This window comes from Emydura macquarii, unplaced genomic scaffold (genome assembly GCF_026122565.2).
Source record: "Emydura macquarii macquarii isolate MOO-44397 ecotype Brisbane River unplaced genomic scaffold, CSIRO-AGI_Emac_v2 contig_1119, whole genome shotgun sequence".
Classification (NCBI taxonomy): Eukaryota; Metazoa; Chordata; order Testudines; family Chelidae; genus Emydura; species Emydura macquarii.
In genome coordinates this window covers 11,325,144-11,345,683 of record NW_027131256.1, presented here as the reverse complement: position 1 = coordinate 11,345,683, position 20,540 = coordinate 11,325,144, and the positions used below count along the sequence as shown (strand labels likewise).

The 20,540-nt window shown below is 39.4% G+C and overlaps 2 protein-coding genes across 7 annotated transcripts in view; one reads left to right on the top strand and one right to left on the bottom strand.

Moving 5' to 3' along the window:
- Positions 1-186: 186 nt before the first annotated feature.
- Positions 187-6,597, bottom strand: LOC137151764 (putative protein ARB2BP). 2 transcript variants are annotated; one of them, XM_067546166.1, is made up of 4 exons: positions 6,505-6,597; positions 5,556-5,654; positions 4,900-4,965; positions 187-2,413 (listed from the first exon to the last, which is right to left on the bottom strand). In XM_067546166.1, the coding sequence occupies exons 2-4, from the start codon at positions 5,559-5,561 to the stop codon at positions 1,355-1,357; spliced, it is 1,131 nt and encodes a 376-aa protein (XP_067402267.1). In that variant the 5' UTR covers positions 5,562-5,654; positions 6,505-6,597; the 3' UTR covers positions 187-1,354. The 2 variants fall into 2 exon arrangements, with proteins under 2 accessions (XP_067402267.1, XP_067402266.1); XM_067546165.1 differs by lacking the exon at positions 6,505-6,597 and adding an exon at positions 5,892-5,999.
- Positions 6,598-7,367: 770 nt separating this feature from the next.
- Positions 7,368-20,540, top strand: part of SENP7 (SUMO specific peptidase 7) — an 80,619-nt gene continuing 67,446 nt past the window's right edge. For all 5 annotated transcript variants that reach the window (XM_067546164.1, XM_067546163.1, XM_067546161.1 and 2 more), the window contains exons 1-3: positions 7,368-7,500; positions 10,279-10,327; positions 15,293-15,400. In XM_067546164.1, coding sequence (XP_067402265.1) covers positions 10,286-10,327; positions 15,293-15,400 — 150 coding nt within the window. In that variant the 5' untranslated portion in view covers positions 7,368-7,500; positions 10,279-10,285. The remainder of the gene's footprint in view (positions 7,501-10,278; positions 10,328-15,292; positions 15,401-20,540) is intronic.

The following is a 20,540-nucleotide window of genomic DNA, read 5'->3' as shown; positions in this document are numbered from 1 at the left end:
TATTTAATCAATTATCTCCTTCCTATGCAAGTAAATAATTCTGTCTCTTGCTAGCAGAGGAGTGGGAATTCCTTGAAGCAGCAGCAGAGAGTGGTTAAGTCTACCATTGAGCAAAAGGATAGAGGGAAACTGTTATTCATTCTTCAGGCACAACCATACCCTCAACAAATCCTGGCCAAAGTGGAAACTGAGGCCACAATTACACACTGAAGTTCTTTCATCTTTTAAGGTTCAATCTTGCAAGGAGCTGAGGATCCTTTACTCCCACTGATGTGAATGGGAGCCTAGAATAGCCAGTTTACATTTGCTATACAGAATCTATTTGCTATACAAATAACTGTGGGTTATTTGACTTTCCAACACGCTGACATTCAATCAGTGTGCACAATCTGACTATGGAGATCTAGAGAGATTTTTCTCTACTTTCAACTCCAGTTTGAAATGAGACAGCTGAGGAAAGGGGAGAAGCATTAATATAATTTTTTCAGCGGCAGACTTTGTTTAATTACAGGTAGCATTTTTATGCCAAGTTTTTATTTTTATAATTGGTCCAGGTAACTACAATGCAGTATTTCCACAGCAATCATTCAATCTGAGGCCAAATTCATTACTAGAGCAACTCACTGGTTTCATTGGAGTGACACTGAGGATTAATTTGTTCCACTGTATATTACGTTTAGACCATCTCCTTTCTGACTGGAGGAAGGTGGTGAGGCATGGTTCAGTGAAGAATCTTTAGATTACATACTAGTCCCCCAAGGAAAGCAGTAGAAACCCCAGTGCTTGAGACATCCAAAACAAGACTGGACAAAATACTGGAGACTATATAAGGAACAAGTGGGTACTGCCAGGTGAGTGGCTAGGCGAATGTTAGATTTGTAGGGTCTTTAGCATTAATCTCATGCCAAATTACCCTTTTTTACAGTGAAATTTACAGAATTTTTTGCTGCCAAAATCTACTTCCATCTGATATACATAAACTGCACAACATAAGCTTTGAGAATTAACATAGATATAAACTCTGAAACACCTTAACACCATTATCATGTACCCTTTTAAATTGCAGGAATAACAGAAGGGCTCAAATTTAAAACTTATATGCATTACTTTTTTGAAATGGCAAGAAATAGCTTCCAAAAAGAAAAAAACCAAACTTTTCTAATGTTGGGTGATAATTTTAACTGTCCTCCCAATTTTTTTTCCAACAACAAAAAAATTAGAAAGCCAGTACCAGCCTCATGACCATAAATCAGTCTGCAATGCAAGGAAACTAACATGCCAGCTTCAGTTTCAAACTTCCTGGGGGTGGTTTTGAAGAGGAAGAAGAGTCCTGAAATATACTTCAGCATCCTTTTTATGTATTGTCTCTCTTCTTACTTGTGCTGCTCCTTGTTACAATAGGTGATCGAGATAAAGCTAGTGTGTTCTTAGCTTTCAGTGTGCTCTTCAGGTACTTGAAAATGGCCTGTAAGGTAGATGAGGGTGCTAAACTGTATTTTTCAGTCCCAGCAGAGACAGTAGGACAGTCCACTTTCAAAAGGGAACCTGTGGGCCTATCTAGAGGTTTATTGTTTGTTACCCATTCACGGCAGTGCTTCTGTATCCATTCTTGTACTTGTGGATTGTTTCTTGCCTGGTGTAACGTGTGGTGCATGGAGTCAATAAGTGCTACAGAATACACTTTATTCATCACTTCCCATGTTCTCTGTATGAGGAGGTTGATGAAAACCAACCCTCCATAGCCATGGGCAATGAAAGCCACATTCTTGGCTGCACTCTTTGAAATAAAATGATCCCAAATGTAAATGGTGTGATCTTCAGGGCTGCTGCTGCACCTCTTTGGGATCCACCAGGAAGAGTTCACTGTGCAAGGGTCTTCCTTGGTAGATAAACTTAACCACTCCTTTTCCATCTTCAGATCAATGAAATTGTCATTGGGATTTAATACAATCACTCCTCCATAGCACTGAAGGGCCATTTTAATGAATGGTATTTGAGTTCCATGGTCCAGGCCCTCATGGATTATGGTCTTCTGTCCCCACTGACCAGCCCGAAAAACTCCACGGTCTTGCAGAAGCACGATTAGGCTTGAGGAATTAGTTAATGCTTTCTCACTCATGAAGAAGAAACTCCTGGGTTCATCCTCTGTAGCATCTGTTGGGATGTGGACTTTCTGCAGCTTGCAGACTCTTTCCAGGAGCTCATAAACATACAGTGCAATGAGATGCCCCAGAACTTGGTAGCGTTTATGGTTACTCTCATGTGCATTTTTGTAATAATTAAAGACAAAGGGCTCATTGGTATCGAGATGCTTCAGTTCACCATTTTTGTTGAAGTCATATTTCAGTTGCTCTGGACACTCTGAACTCTCTACTAATTTCCTGAAGCTTAGCTCCTGCTCCATTTGCAACTGCTACAAATAAAAGGATGATGTCACTACAACTGTAGACTTGGTTTATTTTTTAAACATCATTTCTTTGGACACTGATTCTCAATTCCTGGCATGTGAACTACTCATGGAACACAGAATACTTGCTAGTCTACAGCAAACTGGCTACTCCCTGCTTTCTAGTTGCTAAATTACATTAAAAGAGGCTAAAATATACTAAGTACTTTCCTTATTGTATTTTCCCACAAACAATTGCTATAGTTGTCACAAGGAGATTATGGGATCAAGAATGTGAGACAAAATAATCCACACAATCATGAATGGGAGGGAAGAAGATCCACAAGAAAATCTTTTTAAGATTGAATTGATTAGTCTTTTAAGATTAAAATAACTGAAAACCTCTGTCTTAGGCTATGTACTTTTTTCATTGTCTTCTACTGTAACTGATTAAAATTGCAGCAGCAAGAGTTTGAGCTTTGTATACAGCTAAATATTTTTAAGCTCTATACTGTTTCCCATTTTTCTATCCGTCTCCTCCCCCAACCCTGCAGCATAGGAGGGACAATGCAAGCTAGCCCTTCGTGCAGTTGCAGTACTACTTTGACAGGAGTTCTGTGCTAGCAGCAGGGAGAGTTGCTGGCACAGAGCGCCCATGATCAGAGACAAACTCTTTTACTGTTGTTTGTATCTGTACACTAGTTTAACTTTGGTCAATGGAGTGAATTAAGGTAAATTACTTGAATAAAACTCTGCAGAGTGGATTGATTTAAATCAAAGTGAGAGGTTTTTTTAAGAACAGCTTAGACAAACGTCTGTCAGGATGTTCTAGGTCAGTGATACTCAAACTGAGGCTTCCAAGCCAAATGTGGCTCTTGAATGTGACTCCAGTGGCTCTTTGCAGCACATGATATTAAAACACTGTGTGATATAATTATTAACCAGTCTAAGTTATTAACTAATCAGGATGCTTTTACTATGTTATTAACCAATTATAGTTGATAAAATAATAATACTTGGTCAGTCATTTTTCCATGATATAAAAATAGTAAATGAAACAACTACTGTGGCTCTGTTGGGTAATGTTGATCACGAATCTGGTTTCTGAACCACTGAGGTCTGAGTATCACTTTTCTAGGTGTACTTGGTCCTGCATCAGCATGGAGGACTGGACTAGATGATCTCTTGAGGTCTCTTCCAGTGCTACATTTCTATGATTCTATACATCACCCATTTTAATTGTGATTTAAATCTGCAAACAGGAAAACTTGATTTAAATAATGAATTTTAATTCTGTTTTGCATTTATATTTTTTAGTTATTTTCCTAAAGGAAGGCTTATTCTTATTGATTGGTAACCATTAAAATATGGTGATTTGCAAATAAATATAGCCTTTACGCCAGTGGTTCCCAAACTTTTTGGCTCGAGGGCCACAGATACCATTTTTATAACCTTGAAGGGCCACCAGTCTCTGCCAGCAGCACCCTGTCCCCACCCACCCCACTGCAGCCAGACGGAAGAACTTCAGCAAGGAGACTACACGTCCTGTAGCCTCATGCGCTCCACCTGGGTCCCTAGGCAGTGGCTCCCTTCTGCAGCCAGGGGGCGGGGACCGACGATCCACTGTGAAAGACCCCAAGGGCCACTTTTAGCCCATGGGCCAAGGGTTAGGAACCACTGCTCTACACTACATTTGGTACTCCTTTTTACTAGTCAGATGGATACACTATATCTCTACATATTTATTTAAGCAAATATACAGCTTACCATTTATTAAGATTCTCAATTTCTACATTTTATTATCTTATAAAATGGTGAATGACTCATTTGTTATTTATTAGATTAGAATTAATTTTTGTGATTTCTGTCAACCTGCAATTTGATGAAAATTTGAATTTAATGAAAATGCAAAAAATAGCATTTTAAATTTGTTTTTATTAAATAAAACAACCTTAAATATGCTGAATACATAAGGGCGGGGGTAAGTAAGTTTATCAAAAATGTTTTGCATTTAAAACTAACTAGTTTATTAAACAAAGGAAGTATTAACTGCAGATGATCACCTATGATTCTCTCAATCTTTGTGAAGGTGGGTGGAGAGAAGAGAATGAATGTGTATCTCAAGAAGAGAAGTACACAAAGACAGCAGCATGTTGGAAATAGCACTAAAGTAAGGACAATTTAATATGGGGGAGAGAATATCTCATGTAGGAGGAGCTGTATATATGGATGTCTGTCCCTCAGAGGGACACAGTGGGAGGTGGTTGAAGATACGTATCAAGGTAAGAGACTACAAAGAGTAAGGTTATGACAGTCTGGAAACAGGAAGAAGCTGTTCACTAGCAGGCTATCATTCAACCAAAATATCCCCAAGATCAAAGCCTAGTGATACAGAGCATGTCACCTCGCCTATTCCAGGCTACATTATTATTCTTTAAATTTCCAAAAAGAAAGAGAATATTTATATGATACCAAATTAAATCCTGTAAATGTAACTTTGAACATGTACTTACATCTGTGTTTCCTTTAGGGGACTGGGAAGGACTTCTGGTGATTTCATTCAGCTCTGTCTTGGAGATCTATTTTTTTATGGATGAACCAGTAAAATATTAATGTCTTTTTAGTTGGGAGTACATGTCTTCACAACTCCTCCTACCCAAAAAACAAGTACATCCAGGATGCCAACTATAAAGTTTTGAAGCAATTTACAACAATTTAAGACTTTTTTTTGATGAAAAGCAAATTATAATTTGTAAATCTATTAATCTGGAAAAGGGATTTTATTGCAGCAGTATCATCTCCAAATTTAAAAAGCAGTGACTTTAGATGGCTATTAATGCAGTCTCAATGTATTAACTCTTGGGTGATAGAATGAAACTTTAAAATGGTGAAGCACTGCTGTCTGTGCTGCATTGTTCGGTGGATATAAATAAATAGAAGTGCAATATTCAGAGCTGTCAATCTGGTACCTTTTACAAATACTAAATTCATGTCAAAATATATATTCAAATGAAAAATTAATCCTCCCCCCTGACGTATCTAACATAAGTCTCAACTATAAGCTCTGCTGGGCTGAGATTTTGTCTTCCTGTGTTTGTACAGCACCTAGCAAAAAACCAAACCAAACAAACTAAAACTGTCTTTTATGAGGTTTAAAGTCCAAGTTTACCTCCATCCCACCTCCACTTAACTCACTGCTTCCTTCTTGTAAATTTCGTTGTCATAGGAAAAGCAAAACCTTGCATCTCAGGTTGGGGAAAACTTCACTCTTTTAAAGAAAATAAACCTATGTTATTTCAAGCTTCCATCTTCACTAATTTATGTACCTCCTTTGAGATCAGTAAAAGGTGTCAAAAATGATTGTGTCAGTTCACACATCTCAAATTTGGAGGGGTGCAAATTATGATCTGAAGTATCATTCTCAAACTTTGCCTATACTCACTGACAGCGTCAAGATTAAAGTCTTGTTTACAATATTAAGTCATCAGCAAATAGTTCCCCTGACCTGATATAAAAATGGTTTCAGCGCTACTGAAGAGAGGAAAAAACTATTTTCAATACCACATCAAAGGATGCTTGTGACTTTGCTCCTTGAAACAGTACTGAAAACATTTCTATCTTATCTGTACTAACACAAAAGTTCACAGGAAGAGCAATTGCTGAAAGCTATCACCAGAAATGCAATTTGTTAGACCCCAATCCTGCACACTGATCCATAAAGGGGAACACCTGTGTCCAAACAGAGCCTCAATGACTTCAACAGGACTTCACACAGGAGCAGGCATCTGTGGTAGCTGACCTTAGTGGAGGACCAGATAAATAACACTTTATGAATTCAAGTCTAATCGAGATCTGAATCCCAATCTCTTTATAATCTCTCTTGATCTTGGCTGGGATCAGGAAGTGGGTATGACTGTGACAAGATACAGGATTTTTGATAGTAGTTATATATTTAGGTATGTGTTGTCTTAATCAATTCCCCCATGTTTCAATTCCCTATATGGGAGGACTTGTTATTGATACCGTGTGCCTCCTCAGCCCACATTTTACTAAAATTAAATGAGAATTATTTGCTTTTAAAGGGAGACTTGTATAAAAGTGGCAGGCCCAACTGTTACCCTTTCTTTTGCTGTTTCCTCAGGTTGTGTGGGAGTGTTCGTTTTGTTTTTTAGAAATCCAATCAGTAAGATTTTATTTCTTCAGTTCTTTAGCAATATTAGGGGTTAAAAGGAAAAGAGGATTAGATTCTGAGGGAAACGGTAGTCAATGGGAAGAGGCAGGAATAGAGTATGTGGGCATTAGTGCGACACTGAAAGCAAGATGGGGTAAAGCCACACTTGTGGGGAAACTATGATGAGGCTACAGGAGCAGTGCAAAGGAGTGGTATTCAGCAGAGCTATGGGGTGGTGTGAGTGGTTTTGGGGGGCAAGGGGCAGGATCTGATGGGGCCATGGGGAGCTGAGAGAGGGCAGTGTTTGGTGGGGCTATGAGGTGGTAGGAGTTGGTATCAGGTAGGGCTATGCTATGGTGTGAGACCCTGTGTTTTGTGGGGCTATACAGGGTGGTGGGAGGGGGTGGTATCCAGTGGGGCTATGAGGTTGTGGAGGATGTCTGGGGGATTGGTGTTGGGTGGAGCTATGTGATGGTGCGAGGAGGGTTGGGGGGCTGGAGGGCAGTAAGAGGGCAGGATCTGGTGGAGCTATAGGGTGGTGGAGGATGCCTTGGGGGTTATAGGGCAGGATGCTGTGGGTGGTGGTTGGGGGGCAATGGCAGGTGTGGGGAGGCAGTAGGATGGTCCTATTTGTAAGCCGGGAAGTGGGCGGTAGGAGAAGTGTGAGGGGGATGGGGAGCTGGGCGGGGTCCCACAACCGAAGGGGGCAACGTTTCTTTTCTGTGAGGGCCGGAGCGAGCCTGCCCGTGGGCCTGCGCTTGCGCTCACCGGGCTGGAGGCGGGGGCAGCAGCAACAGCAGCGGTGGCGGCTCCTGCTCCTGCTGGGCCGCACAAGGGGCGGCGCCCGGAAGCTGCCGGCCGGGGTTTGGGGAAATTGCGCACCGGCGCTACCGGGACGCTGCCGGGATCCGGTGTCTGAGCGGTGGCGGCGCGGCCTGGCCGGGTGAGCTGGGGACCCCCCCCTCCACCTGAGGGAGCAGCGCAGCGCAGTCGTTCTGCTCCCTCCAGCCCAGCCTCCCCCTGCGTCTCTCGCGTGCCGGGGACACCCCTGGTGGCTTTGGGGGCAGAGACGCGGCCGGTGGGGCGCTGTCGGGGAGGAGAGAAGGCAGCAGCGCGCCTCTGGCTGGTTCCTTCCCAGGCAGCCGCGCTGGTGGCAGCGGGGCCCAGGGGCACGCGCCATGTCTGCCCCCGCCCCGCAGCAACCCCGGCTGGGCTTTAAACTGCGCGCCCCGCGGGTGGCGGGGTCTCTGGGGCCGGGCTGGAGGCTCACCCCCTTCCCCGGGGCACAGCTGGGGGGCGGGGGTGAGACGCTCACTTCTAGCCTGCGGGCCCCCCGCTGTAATTCATTATCGGCTGTAGTAGGGCAACCCGCCCCCAGTCTGGACGCAGTGATAGAGCTACAAACGTGCTAGGGGGATGAATGGGAATGATACTGCTCCGTCGAACAGGGGTGTTGTGAAGATAAATGAAGGTTTGTGAAGCACTCAGCTGCTGTGGTGGTGATTCCCATAGAAAACCCCAAGTGAAAATGAGCAATTCTGCCTCGGAGCTGGGTCTGAACAGTGTGCAGTAAATACGCCGTATTGAACAGTGAGGAGAAAACAAAACATTCAGTTGGTGCTTACTCAGTGAGCTCCATCAATTCTGTGAACTGAGCGAGGCACAGGTCTTGGGGAAATCATGTAATTCAAGACTGCATCATAAGGCATGTGCACAAAGGGGCATTTCCGAACTTTTGAATGTTTAATTTTGCAACTTTAATATCCTTTTAACAATGTTTTTGGGTGTATCATATCAGTGTAGCTTTGGTTGGATTCCTTATTGACAAGTTGAACTTGCAGATGCACTCTTCAGTGGAAATAAGAAAGTTTGCAATGGTTGGTCTAAGTTTAAAAGCATCTAAATTGGTGCAGATTTTTGTGTGAACAATACCCTGCAATGAGTCAGGTTGAGAATGGAGTCTTGGTGCAGTGCCTTAACTATAAAACTGTGCTTCTCCAGTAGGTCCCATTTCATCATAAGCCTTAAAGCACGTGCCTAACTTTAAGCATGTGTAGGCCCATTGTAGTCAATGGGAGTGCTCACATTCTTAAAATTAGGCATGTATCTAAGCATCTTGCTGAACTGGGACCTTAGGCATGAGTTTTGCCTATGTGTTTATGGTCTAATTCTTCAGTTTGTGTACTGGCTCAAACATTCTTGCTTAATTTATTTTATTATTGAGGAACTCAATACACTTTAAAAATATAAGCAGTAAAAGTCTTTTTCACATTTTGCCTAATATAGCATTTTACATACTCCCAAGGTTTTTTAGATGCACTAATTTTTGTAGTCCCTTCCATTTTGTATGTGGAGCAACTGAGAAACAGAGGTTAAGTGACTTTTCCCAAGGCCAAACAGTAGATACCAGAGCGAGCATTGGAGTTTTGGAGCTACTAGTCTTACTTTTAGTGTACTAGGTTAAACTGTCTTTGCAAGGGAAGCATGAACAGCAATAACAACAAAAATCAATTAGAAAATTGTCTCAGATTGTAATACTCTTCTAAAGGATGGCAAGGTGGAATACGAAAGGTTTCAGTAGATTTATGGTACAATTAATTTATTAAGTATAACTGGGTCTTAAAGAAACTCACTTGTCCACAGAGAGGAATTCAGACTACAACAATTGTGAGCAGAGTAGCTTCCCCATCAATTAGAACTGCCATTGAACAGACAAACTTTAATTTTTAAAAAAAGGCTGTTGGATCAGGAGGATTTTTTTGGGGAGGCTTCATGCTGGATAGATGTCATTAAGGTATCCTATAGGAGATGTGCATAATATGTATAAAAGAATAATTTCCCACCGAGTGAGATGAGGTCTTAATTAAGCAATATTCTTCCCTATGAGAGTTTTGCAAAGGTTCTTTCCGCCAGGAACTCTTGAGTTACAATCTTGTTCCTGCCATTCAACTCCCTCATAGTCTTGGGTAAGTTGCTTTCTGTGCCTCATTTTCACAGTCTGTAAAATGGGGATAATCAAGACTCAGAAGGCTTATGAGATCTCCTCCTCTAGTGAGGAGTTATAAAACGGCATGCCTTGTTGACTGGGCACAAATCCTGGTGAGAACTCCAGTTCCCACTGAGCTGCTAGAATTCCTGCTAGGGCATAGTCCCTGCCTGGGTGGTGCTCTCTCTCTCTCTCATATCTGCCTTGATTAATATGTGTCTAGAAAGAAGAAAGAACTTTCTCTCTGTTAGCCCTCCCAGAGATTCTTTCAACATGTAGGTGTCTGTAGTGATTAAGTGCAGTGCCTGTTTCTGCTGTTTCTCAAAGCAATTGCAAGCAAGATACACCTGATTTTGATCAATTTCAGTGCTGCAAAATAACAGCCATGAAAATAACAAGACTTTGCATTTGAGAAGGTTCAAAGCAGCAGCAGTCTGCACTTTGGAATACTGCACTCCATAAATTTACATTAGCAACTCTAAAGTCTAGAAGCTTGTATTTAATGTAATCTCAGATTCTGGATAAGTTAATATTATTGTCTCTTTTTTTCCCCTCCCCAACCCTAGTGGTCAGGGAAAGCTTCATACTCATTAGAGGCAAGAGGGTTATTTTAAGTTGTGGGGATGCTTACCTCCATCTGTCCCAAGGGTCTTGAGAGAATTAATTGGTTAATGTTTATAAACTGAACAAGTAAAATACAAATTACTAAGAGGATTTTGTATCTGTTTACTGTAGTGACAATATGGAAGGAAATGGAAAAACTTCTTCAGCAGGTCATCTGAAAGTAAGTTTTGTATTGTTTATTAGAAAATCCTGCAGCCCTGGTGTTATGGTACTTGTAAAAATTCCAGAAACCTTATATACATTCATGAATCCTGCACGCTTCACTTTATTGGGTTGCCATCACCAGGGAACCAATTTAGCCTAGTCATAGGATCATGTTCATATGTATAACTATATTTTGCTTAATGGAGGCATGTTTGGATAGGGTTAGGTGATGCATACCCAAGTATTAAAGTATAGAAGTTGCTACAAGAACAAAATAATTAAGTACAGATGAAAGTAATTTTTATTTTGTATTTTATCAATACACTGTTTTGTAATAAGGGCTTGAGATTACTCAAATGGCGTCTTCTTAAGGCCAGGTTCTGTAACCGTTATTCAAAAGAATAGTTGTATACTTGGAAGAATGGTCCACAAAGGTGCACCAGAAACTGTCTGTTGCTTTATTCCTTCCAAAATGTCCAGCCAGTTCAGCTAGTGGCAGCAACACTGGATTCATTGCTGATTGCGAAGAACCTGTAGCAGCCAGCTTTTTAACCACCTGGACAGGGTAGGGCTAGAATGGTACAGTGGTTAAAAATTTAGCTGCTGCTTCCATTTATTTACACTAGCTTTCCCCCTCTTGCTACCATAAGTGGCAAATTTTAGGGAAATCAGGCTCATGTAGACAAAGGCAACATGAGGATTCTATAATGCACATACGCATATACCCAAATCCAGTAAACTTATATCAGAGGGAGGCTGAAATGGGACTTTGAGTTCTATTCCTGTTAAAGTTTAAAATCATCACATTTTATTTAATTGCTCATTTTCCTTTTTCGTGTTCATCTTGTCATAAGCTTAATTGTGAACATTTGGAGCCCATTGGGTTTTTTTAATGTGTGAGATGGTTGGAAAAGTATCCTACTATAAGTCTTGCAAGGTAGAAAAGGGAGGTAGAGATTCATCTTAATATCCTGTACCTTCTTTATCCCTATCCCCACCTTCTTTCCTTTTCTTCTTTAGAAGTTACTTAATTAAAAAAACCCTCCCTCTTTGTTATAATACATTTTGAGTCATCTTTCACTTCCCAGCTGCTCCTGAGCTGATGTTAAAATTAACGTCAAATGACTTCCAGATTATGAGGAAATCTTATAGAAACCTGCAGTCAGACAGCATGCTAAATTTTGAAGTATGAATCTCTCTGTATACCATTTATACCCAGACATAAAGAATATATTTCAACTGTTATTAAAGCAGGTGTGCCAGAGTGGACTCTTCCTCAAAAATATTTTCAAATGATTAAGACGTAATACATCAGTATGAAAAGGTCAAAATGTTTTTTTTTTTTCCTGTAATACCGATTAATAAGGAAAAGTACACAGAGAACATAAATGACTGGATTACTGCAGATGGATTAAGTTTGCCATCTTTAATTTGATGGAATTACATGTGAAGATCTATTCTTTATTGCAAGAGCCTTTGGTTATCAAAAGCAGAGCTTGATGCAGTGTGACAGTGCACAACAGAAATTTGACTAGACAACATCTTGTCATAATACAACTACATAACTTCAGAGACCAGGTTTTGATTCTCTACACAGCCAGGAAGTGGAAAGAAATAAAAGTGGAGTGTAACTGAGTCTCCTCTTATTAAGATATTCTATAGCTGTACAGAGGAAAAGGACTGAATTTACAGAAGTCTGCAAACCGCTCCATAGGCAAAAAGTTGGATTTGCATTGATATTTTTCCCCTGCAATTCTGAATATATATATATATAAAATCAACTTCCCCTGGTGTAAAGAAAGTGTGAAGCATAAAAGTTGCTGAATTCAGTTCCAAAACCAAATGCAGGTGACCAAGAAGAAATGGGAACTGATTATGCAGACTAACACGGCTACCCCTCTGGAATTAGGTTAATGTACAACTTAATCAAGGACTCTGTAAGTATCAGAGAAGGGGGAATAGAGATGCCTTTTGAGTGTAAGAGAACACAAGGGTTATGTATGGTAAGGAAAATAAAGTATAAGGAGAAAAATACAATATTTGAAATATATGGTTTAAGGTGATTATGTGTTATAGTTTATTATTGAATATACACATAAGGAACTGATAAACAAATACTACATAGATACAGATGTTTGGGCGCTGTGGGTAGAAGAGAAGAGGGAAGGAACCACATGGCAATGGCAATATTGAATATTTTGAAAAATGTATGATTCTTTTTGTACCCGATTTGTGCTCCTAAATGTTAAGGGGCTTAAACCACCCAATCAAAAAAAAAAAAACCATACAAAAAAAGATACTTTCTGATTTGAAAAAGGAGAAGGTGTCAGTGGCAATGTTTTAAGAAACTTATCTAAAAACAAAAGTAATCAAACTTAAAAAGGGAACAGTTCCACGAATATGGAACTTTTCAGTTTCTGTAGGAGACAAGTAATTATATGATTAATAAGGAAACAAATAGTATGGGAATGTAAAATTCCCATCAGAAGGGACAGAGAGGGAAGATGAGTTTTGGTGCAGGGATGTGCAGAAGGTAAACGTACTTTAATATGTAATATCTGTTCCCCCAAATAAGGATAGCTCATTTTTTCGTTATATTTTTGAATGATCACAACAAGGTTCACAGGCAATAGTGGCAGATGACTTTAACTGTTGTCTTGACCCAGTGTGGGATAGACTATCAATTAGGCAAGAAGCCCAATCAAAAAAAGCTCAAATACTAGAATCAGCATATAAAGAACAGGACATGATAGATGTCTGGAGGTTCCTACACCCTAATGGGAGGGACTTCACTTTTTTCCTCTGAAACTGCCAACATATATATTAGGATAAGTCTAATTTGATATAAAAATGCTTTTATGTGAAATTCTTAGTGCTAGAATGGGATTAATATGCATCCTGGACCATTAGCCTGTCTTCATTGAAATAAAGTCTAATTTGGGAATAAGAGAAAAAATTTGGAGATAGAGTAATATTGTTAAAAGACAGACTTTGTGAATGAAATAGAAAAGCATATTTAATCATTATATTAAGGATAATCCCTATAGGATATATCCCCAGGAACTAGGTGGAAATCCTTTAAAGCAGCAATAAGGGGTCATTTGATAGTTATAGGAAAAAAGACATAAACAAAACCAGGTAAATCTAAAGGAACAAAATGTATAGTTTGCAGAAGCAGATTTATTTGATTAATAACACAGATTTGCTCCAATAAATTAAGAATGTAAAAAAAAAAAGCTTTAGAAGCACTGATGCCAGAAAAAGCCCAGACAGCTTTTATTTGCCAGACAAAGTTTATATGAATTGGGGAACAAATATCAAATTACTAGCCAGACTGATTTCCAACAAGACCCAGGACAGCCACACCATACCCTAAAGACAAAAATGGAATACTCCAAATAAACAAAAGGATTAACAAAATATTAGTGGAATATTTGAGAGAGATATACAAGCAAATATGTAAAGATTGAAGTATTTTAAAAAAAAAAAAAGTCTGAAATTAAAAAAAAAAATAGAGAGAGAACTCAAATAGAATTTAAAGACGTGTATTGGAAACTGGCCTGTTATTTAAAAAAAAAAAAAAAAAATTCAAATCAGGAATAAAAAAGCTACTCCCGTTCTTGCTCTTTATAGCACACACACAAAAAAGGCAATCTTAACTTTGTGAACCCAGACAATGATTCCTAATTTAGTTCAGTGGAAAAAACTATTAATAAAATATCTTAAAATGGAAGAGGTAAGTTGTGAGAACAGTGCTGACAAATTCACAAAAAAAGGGGTAAAAGTAAAATAGTGTATGTTGCACAGGAAAACAATACAATAGAAATACTGAAATAATCAAGATGCTTTGATATAGATGCAGTAATCCTACACTTATCTGATAGTCAAAAAGAATATACAGTGTATAATAGCTGAACCTACATCACTCTTCTTTTCCATTCTCTTGAGACTTCCTTCCCTCACCCCTCCCAGAAAACATTCAGCTTCCCCCCCCAGAAACGAAAAGTTAATGAGTGGTTACACACACAGTGTTAAAGCTGTGTTTATATAATTGTGGGGAAAAAAGGGAAATGTTAATGCTATAACAAGATATAGGCAATATTCAATATGTTGCTGCTTATAATGTGTGTCAAGACAGTGTAATTGTAATGTCTTACGGTTAATGATCCAAAATTTCAACAGTCTTTTCCCTTTTAAAAACAAATAAACAAAAGATGAGTTAAACTAACTTGATTGAAAAGCATAATGCTTGCCTGTCAAAACATGCCTATAAGGATTTAATTGACCAGATTTTGTTTTGAACTTCAAATGTCTATTGAGGAATGTTATTTCCTAAATGAATGCTTTTAAAACATGTTGTCATTCTGTTAATGCTTGGAATGGTAACGTGTTGCCTGAGTTCATTTTGATATGTGGATGTTTGTTGTCAACTCAAAAATGTTGTTTTGGGATTTATTTGATCTTGAGTGGGGATTTAAATTTTTTTTTGAGAGAATGTAGGTTGATTTCTTTGAAGGTTATATTTCTGTTTTCTCTTTATCCTTCTGTTAAACTGGTATGCTAAGATTAGAATTTGATGTAAATGAATCAGAAAAGAACTAAGTAAGTTACAAGTGGAGAATGGGTTTATTTTTATCCTGAAGGCATTTGCATGTAGGAGTTAGTAAACAGAACTCTGCGGATATTTTTGGCCGCCTCTTATCCCCTCAATCTACTGAGATTTAAAACTAACTTTCCAGTGCCCAATGTGATAGGAAGGACAAACCAGGAATAGGGAACCATAAAAAGTACTACCTACAAATTCAAGTTACAGTCAGTATTTCTCCTTTTCCATGTTCTTAACTTAGCCCGAGGGGTCAGAAGGAGATTTTGTATGTGAATATGTAAATTCACAGCACCCCGGGGATAGTTAAAACTTTTAATTTTAACACAGGTAAATTTAACAGGTCATTAATGTTAAAGTAACATTTTCTAATTTCAGTTTCGCATACCAAAGAAGAAACCAAACACCAAGTCAGAGGATGTCCATGTTCAGTCCCCTTTGTCAAGGCTCACAGACTCCCACCACTGGGACTGCCCTTTACAAGAGGTAAATAGAAGCTACTTACAATATGCTGCAGTTGAAACTTTTCAGAATCAAATGTGTTAGGAACACATTATACATGTCTTGTTTGTTCTGAAATTGAGCACTGTCTTCCATCTATCACAACGAGGTCCCAACTGCATGAGTATGGGTGGGATTGCCATGGCTTGACAGAGGCACAAGGTCCATGTACATACATATTGTTGCAGTATCACAACCTGATTACAACCCCAAATGTTCAAAAACCATGAGCCTGGTCTCAAAAAAACCCATGAGACTATCTTAATAATGAGTTTTTAAAAAAATATACATTTGCAATTAATTTTGTCTTGTCATGTTTTCAAGCTTTTTCTCTGCAGCTATGTGGGTTAGAAACTTACTTTAAAAAAAAAAAGAGAGAAAGAAAACCAAGATTCTGGACTTCCAGAGATGGGCTTTAAAGAAAACATGAAATGTTGTGAGCCTTGTGATAAAATTGTGAGAGTTGGCAGCACTAGATAAGTAATTTGATATTAAAACTCGTGCATGACTGACTAGACAGTCCCCTTTGGCTGAAAAGGTACCTTATTAAAGACTGTCTTAATCTTCAGTCATGTGTAGAAACAAGTAATTTGCATTCAAAATTCATTGAATGAGATATAAAGACGCACAATGTCATGAGTGTATTGTGGTGCTATTAAGTAGTATATCAACTCAGCACTGAGACTTCGTTTCTGAGAGTGCCACATTATGTTAGCTGTTGTGCAAACAGCCCTGCCCCAAAAAGCTTCGAGTTAAGCTTTCAGAAGAACATAAAGGACTTTTGAGCACAAGTCCCATTGAGAGTCAGTGCTCCTGAATCCTTAGGTGCTTTTAAAAGACTGGCCTTTACACTCTTAAAGACAGCACAACTGGAGGAGACGGCAAAGGGGAACATATAGTTTAGGTGCTCAGGTGGTGTTTGGCTATTTCCTACCAAGGTATTTTAATTTTTTTTTGTTTGGTTTGGTAAAACATACAGATTATCTTCAAGAGAACCACAGTGTTGTTGAATTAGCTGCTTAATTTTTAATAAGATGCATGTCAGAAGAGGATGTTCGGGAGGGATTTGTCTTTGAAGAGAGTAGGGGTCTGTGGGGTGTTTGTTAGCCCACTTGCTGAATGTATAAAATGGGGAATACTAAACCCTAATCTTCTAATTGCTAACATGTTTATCTAGAAAGCAGTTACTCAATTTCAGGAGGTCAGAAGTAAGATTATTACATAAATTAGTCTTTCTTGTGGAAATTTTAAAGATAAATCTCTGTAAGAGCCTCTCCTCCCTCTTTGGTCTGTGTTCCTGCATGTGACAGGGGTCAGAGTGCTCAGAAGCAACAGGCTTTATACTAGTAAACCAATAATGAGAGTCTTGTCACTTGCTGGTACACTCTAGTCAGCATCCTTGAATTCCTGATTTCTGCATTTACCATATAATTTTGAGTGTTACTGAGTCTGAAGTTTATGTGTATACTTCTGAAAGGATGTCCTAATTTTTAATCATTAATCTGTCAGCTTCTTGTTCTCTGGTCTACCTCCATTATCTTCAGCTCTGTTGCTGTAGGCGACAATGTCTGCATTTAGTTGCTTCTGCGTTTTGACATCTTTGTTACCCTGTGCATAACACTATTCAGTACTTTCTCTGGGGAGTTTTGTTATCCCCAAAATTTTTACTCATCACCCTTTTAGTGGTCCAGTTATTTTAATGGACTAATCACAAGCCTTGTCTCTATCAGTGGGTAACGAGAGGTGACTCACACTAGTGGATTTACAAGTGTTTACCAGAGTTTCCCTTTAGATCACTGGAAAAGTGCTCAGAACTAACTGCCTCAGTTTACCCTTGGGAGGACGTGGATACAGCCTTCTGATTGAAAGATTGACACCCAGGCAAAAACTTCTTTTAAAACAAAGTATTCTTTATTTGTTACCAATCGTAATACAAATGGATTCTAAAATCAACATACAATACAAGGCAACACATAGAATGGGTCATATAACACAATACAAAGCAACACAAGTCATATAACCCAATGCAGTGCAGCATAAATCAAATAGTCGCTGTGTAACGTAATATTACTTATTACGTTGTATCTGTATAATCCCTGCATAGCATTATACAATAACAAACTCCTTTAATATACAATAACCAATAACACAACACTATAGATAATAATACTATACACTGTGTATCAGTCTTGGATAGTCGCATTCCACATGTGGAGGTCAGTCACATGTGGAATGGAGGAGGCAGGTGTTTAAACATAAAATCCTATACACAAAACAACATACATATACATCCAACTTTATTAATCCATGCATACACAAACATCCTAGTTGTTACTATAGCAGTCATCATGCTTACTTCTCCTGTAGTCTTCTATCCCTCAGCTTTGTCATTGGATCCTTCTGTTCTGTCACAGCTACTGTTACTGCTTAGCTGCAGTTGCTTCTCCGCTGCTGCCTGTGGTGATTGCTTGATCCTTCACAACAGCCTAGCCCTCTTCAGTGATTTCAGCTCTCTATCTTCCAACTTCTCATGTCTTCTGATGACTCTTCTGAGGTCCACTCACTCTGGTGCTTTCCACTTGCACTGACTGAAGCCTGTCAGCTCTCCTCCTTATGTACAGGTTTTGCCCTTCTCTGATTTGTTCTTTCAGTGCTGAGACCCCTTTTGCCAATCAGCTCTAATATGCTAATGATCAGTTATGCTGGATGTGATTGAGAATTTACACTTTTATCTAATTGACCCCTCCCTTCTGGGTTTAGAGTGACTTTTATTTCACCACATCCTGCCTGCTCACTATTGGCCAAAACACATTGAAGCCTCCATTTTGATTCGCTCGTCTTTAATTCACTGTGGCTGCTATCTTTGATTTCTGTCCATGACTGCTTCAAACTACCATTATTTATTACTTATTAAAACTATACAAGTGTAACTAATTATATTTTTCTGCACACCTTAACCTTAATTATATTAACACATGCCAAAATTACCATCTTTTTCCCTGACTCAGCTATGTGACAAGGAGCTGTCTATGGTGCTGCAGCCCTTACAAGAGATTTGTCAAGTTGCTCTTACTTGTGTATCAGTTTCAGCACTGCTCAGAAGCTAGGAATAAGGCATGTGATTCTCGCTAGCTACCTCCCTCTCTCGTGGCTCTACTTCCCAATACTCTCTGTCATTCTGGAAAGTAGTTGTAGCAGGACTTACTACAAGTTGGGAGTAGGATTATCTCCTTCTGTATGTCCATCTAATTCCCTCTTTAAAAAACACCTCAACTTCTGATCGATACAGCTCTTAGCTTTCTGTAGCTTCCCCCTGTGCCTTTCAGCCTATACATCTGAGACCTTCATTCTAGGCCTTGCAGTCACTTGGATGTTTGCTCCTTTTAATAATATTATTTAACCTTAAGGGAGTGCTGTGCACAAGATTACTTCAAAATGTTTTACAAAGCTGGGTGAGTATCATCCCCATTCTGCAGATAAGAGAAACGGAGGCACATTTGTAAAATGGCTTGCCCAGGGTCACACAGTAGGTTGGAATCATGGAACTGGAACTAGAACCAAGTCTCTTGACCTTTGGTTCAGTGCCCCATCCACTGGATCATGCTACAGCACATTAATTCACAGTGTATCTGGGAGGCTGTATGAATAGTATATTCTGTATTGTTAGTCGTCAACTGAGTAGAACCTTAAGTTACGTTAAGGCTTAAGTCAGAAGCATGTCAGCTGTGGTGGCCAACGTCTGCTCTCTTCCTCTTAGGGAGATTGGCTGATCAGTTCCCTAAACTTTAACAAAATAAATTCCTTGGACTGAGCCCTGGTCTACACTTACTTGGAAATTCAGCAGCAGTTGATGGGAGTTACGCAAGCTACGCAGAGTAGGTTGCGTAACTCCCGTCGACTGCTGTGCTTCTCTTCTGTGTGGTGTCTTCGGTGCACTGCACCGACGGGAACTGTGTTCCCATCGATGCAGCGCTACGCCACTTCAGGGGGTGGTTTATCAGCGTCAACTTCCTGATCGATTGAGCAGGTCTACACTGGCCTCTCAATCAATCCAGAAAGATCGATCTGATGGTGGCAACTTTGCCGCTGTCAGTATAGACATACCCTTAGTGTCCTGTAAAATACTTGTTTGGCTTCCTGCTATTACAGCACCTGTTCTCACCTGCCTCATTTCCCACCTGCTATTCCTTTACTGAGGACTCTACATTTTAAGTCCTTTATATGTGTTTGGTCCCTTTTTATCTCGCAGGGTTTTGTTGTGGGTTTTTTTGACTATTTTAAGTATCCTGTTTCTTCTTTTTTTTTTTTTTTTTTTTTTTTTTTTTTTTAAGAGAAAGCTCAGTGCTCATGATTAAACAGGCTTATATTTTATCTGTATATAGGAGCCCAATGTCCATTTTGGAGATGTGCTTCATAGTGTTGCCTGCTCTTTTTTTTTTTTTTTTCCTTACTGTGTGAAGAGATACCATTCTTGAAGCTTTCAGTGCAATTCCATTAGACAGATCTGTACTACACTGATGACAAATAATGTCCTGGTGTTCTCTGAAGGTGGTAGAGACAGTCACCTTCTGTGGTTGGCAAAGCCAGTATTAGTATTTTTGGGTGGGCCTGCAGAACAGTTTTTTGCCACCAGCCTTTCACAGTTTTGGGGGCAGTCCACCATGAGCCACTTCAGTATGCATAGGGCTATCCCTCAAGGTTCTGATGGCAGGGGGGAACCTCACCAGTGTGTTGAGAGACAGGCTGTGCCATGGTACCCATCCTGGAGGCAGTCTAACAGCGTTAGTTTTTGATGTTGTGGAGCATTCAGATCCCGGTCTTGCATAGAAGCATGAATCCTAAAGTGGAGATTTGGTTGAATGACTTAGATCAGTGACATTCAGGAGCCAAAATAGCAATCCGCATTACCTAAAATAGTCACAATAGTATGAATGATGGGGGGAATATTTAGTTTTTATATGTCTATCAAAACTAAATATTTTCCCTGTCATTCATATATATAGACACACACACACATTCTCAAAGTAAATAACTTAAAAACTTAGTGCAAGTTGATAATTTAATTGGCTAATAACATAGTAAAAGCATCCTGATTGATTAATAATTAAATCACAGTGTTTTAATA

What these genes read in the sequence shown, in the direction of transcription:
- LOC137151764 (XM_067546166.1), bottom strand. An exon ending in CCCCTAAAGGAAACACAGAT is followed by an intron (nt 2,414 to 4,899) that starts GTAAGTACATGT and finishes TTTTATTTGTAG; the next exon opens with CAGTTGCAAATGGAGCAGGA.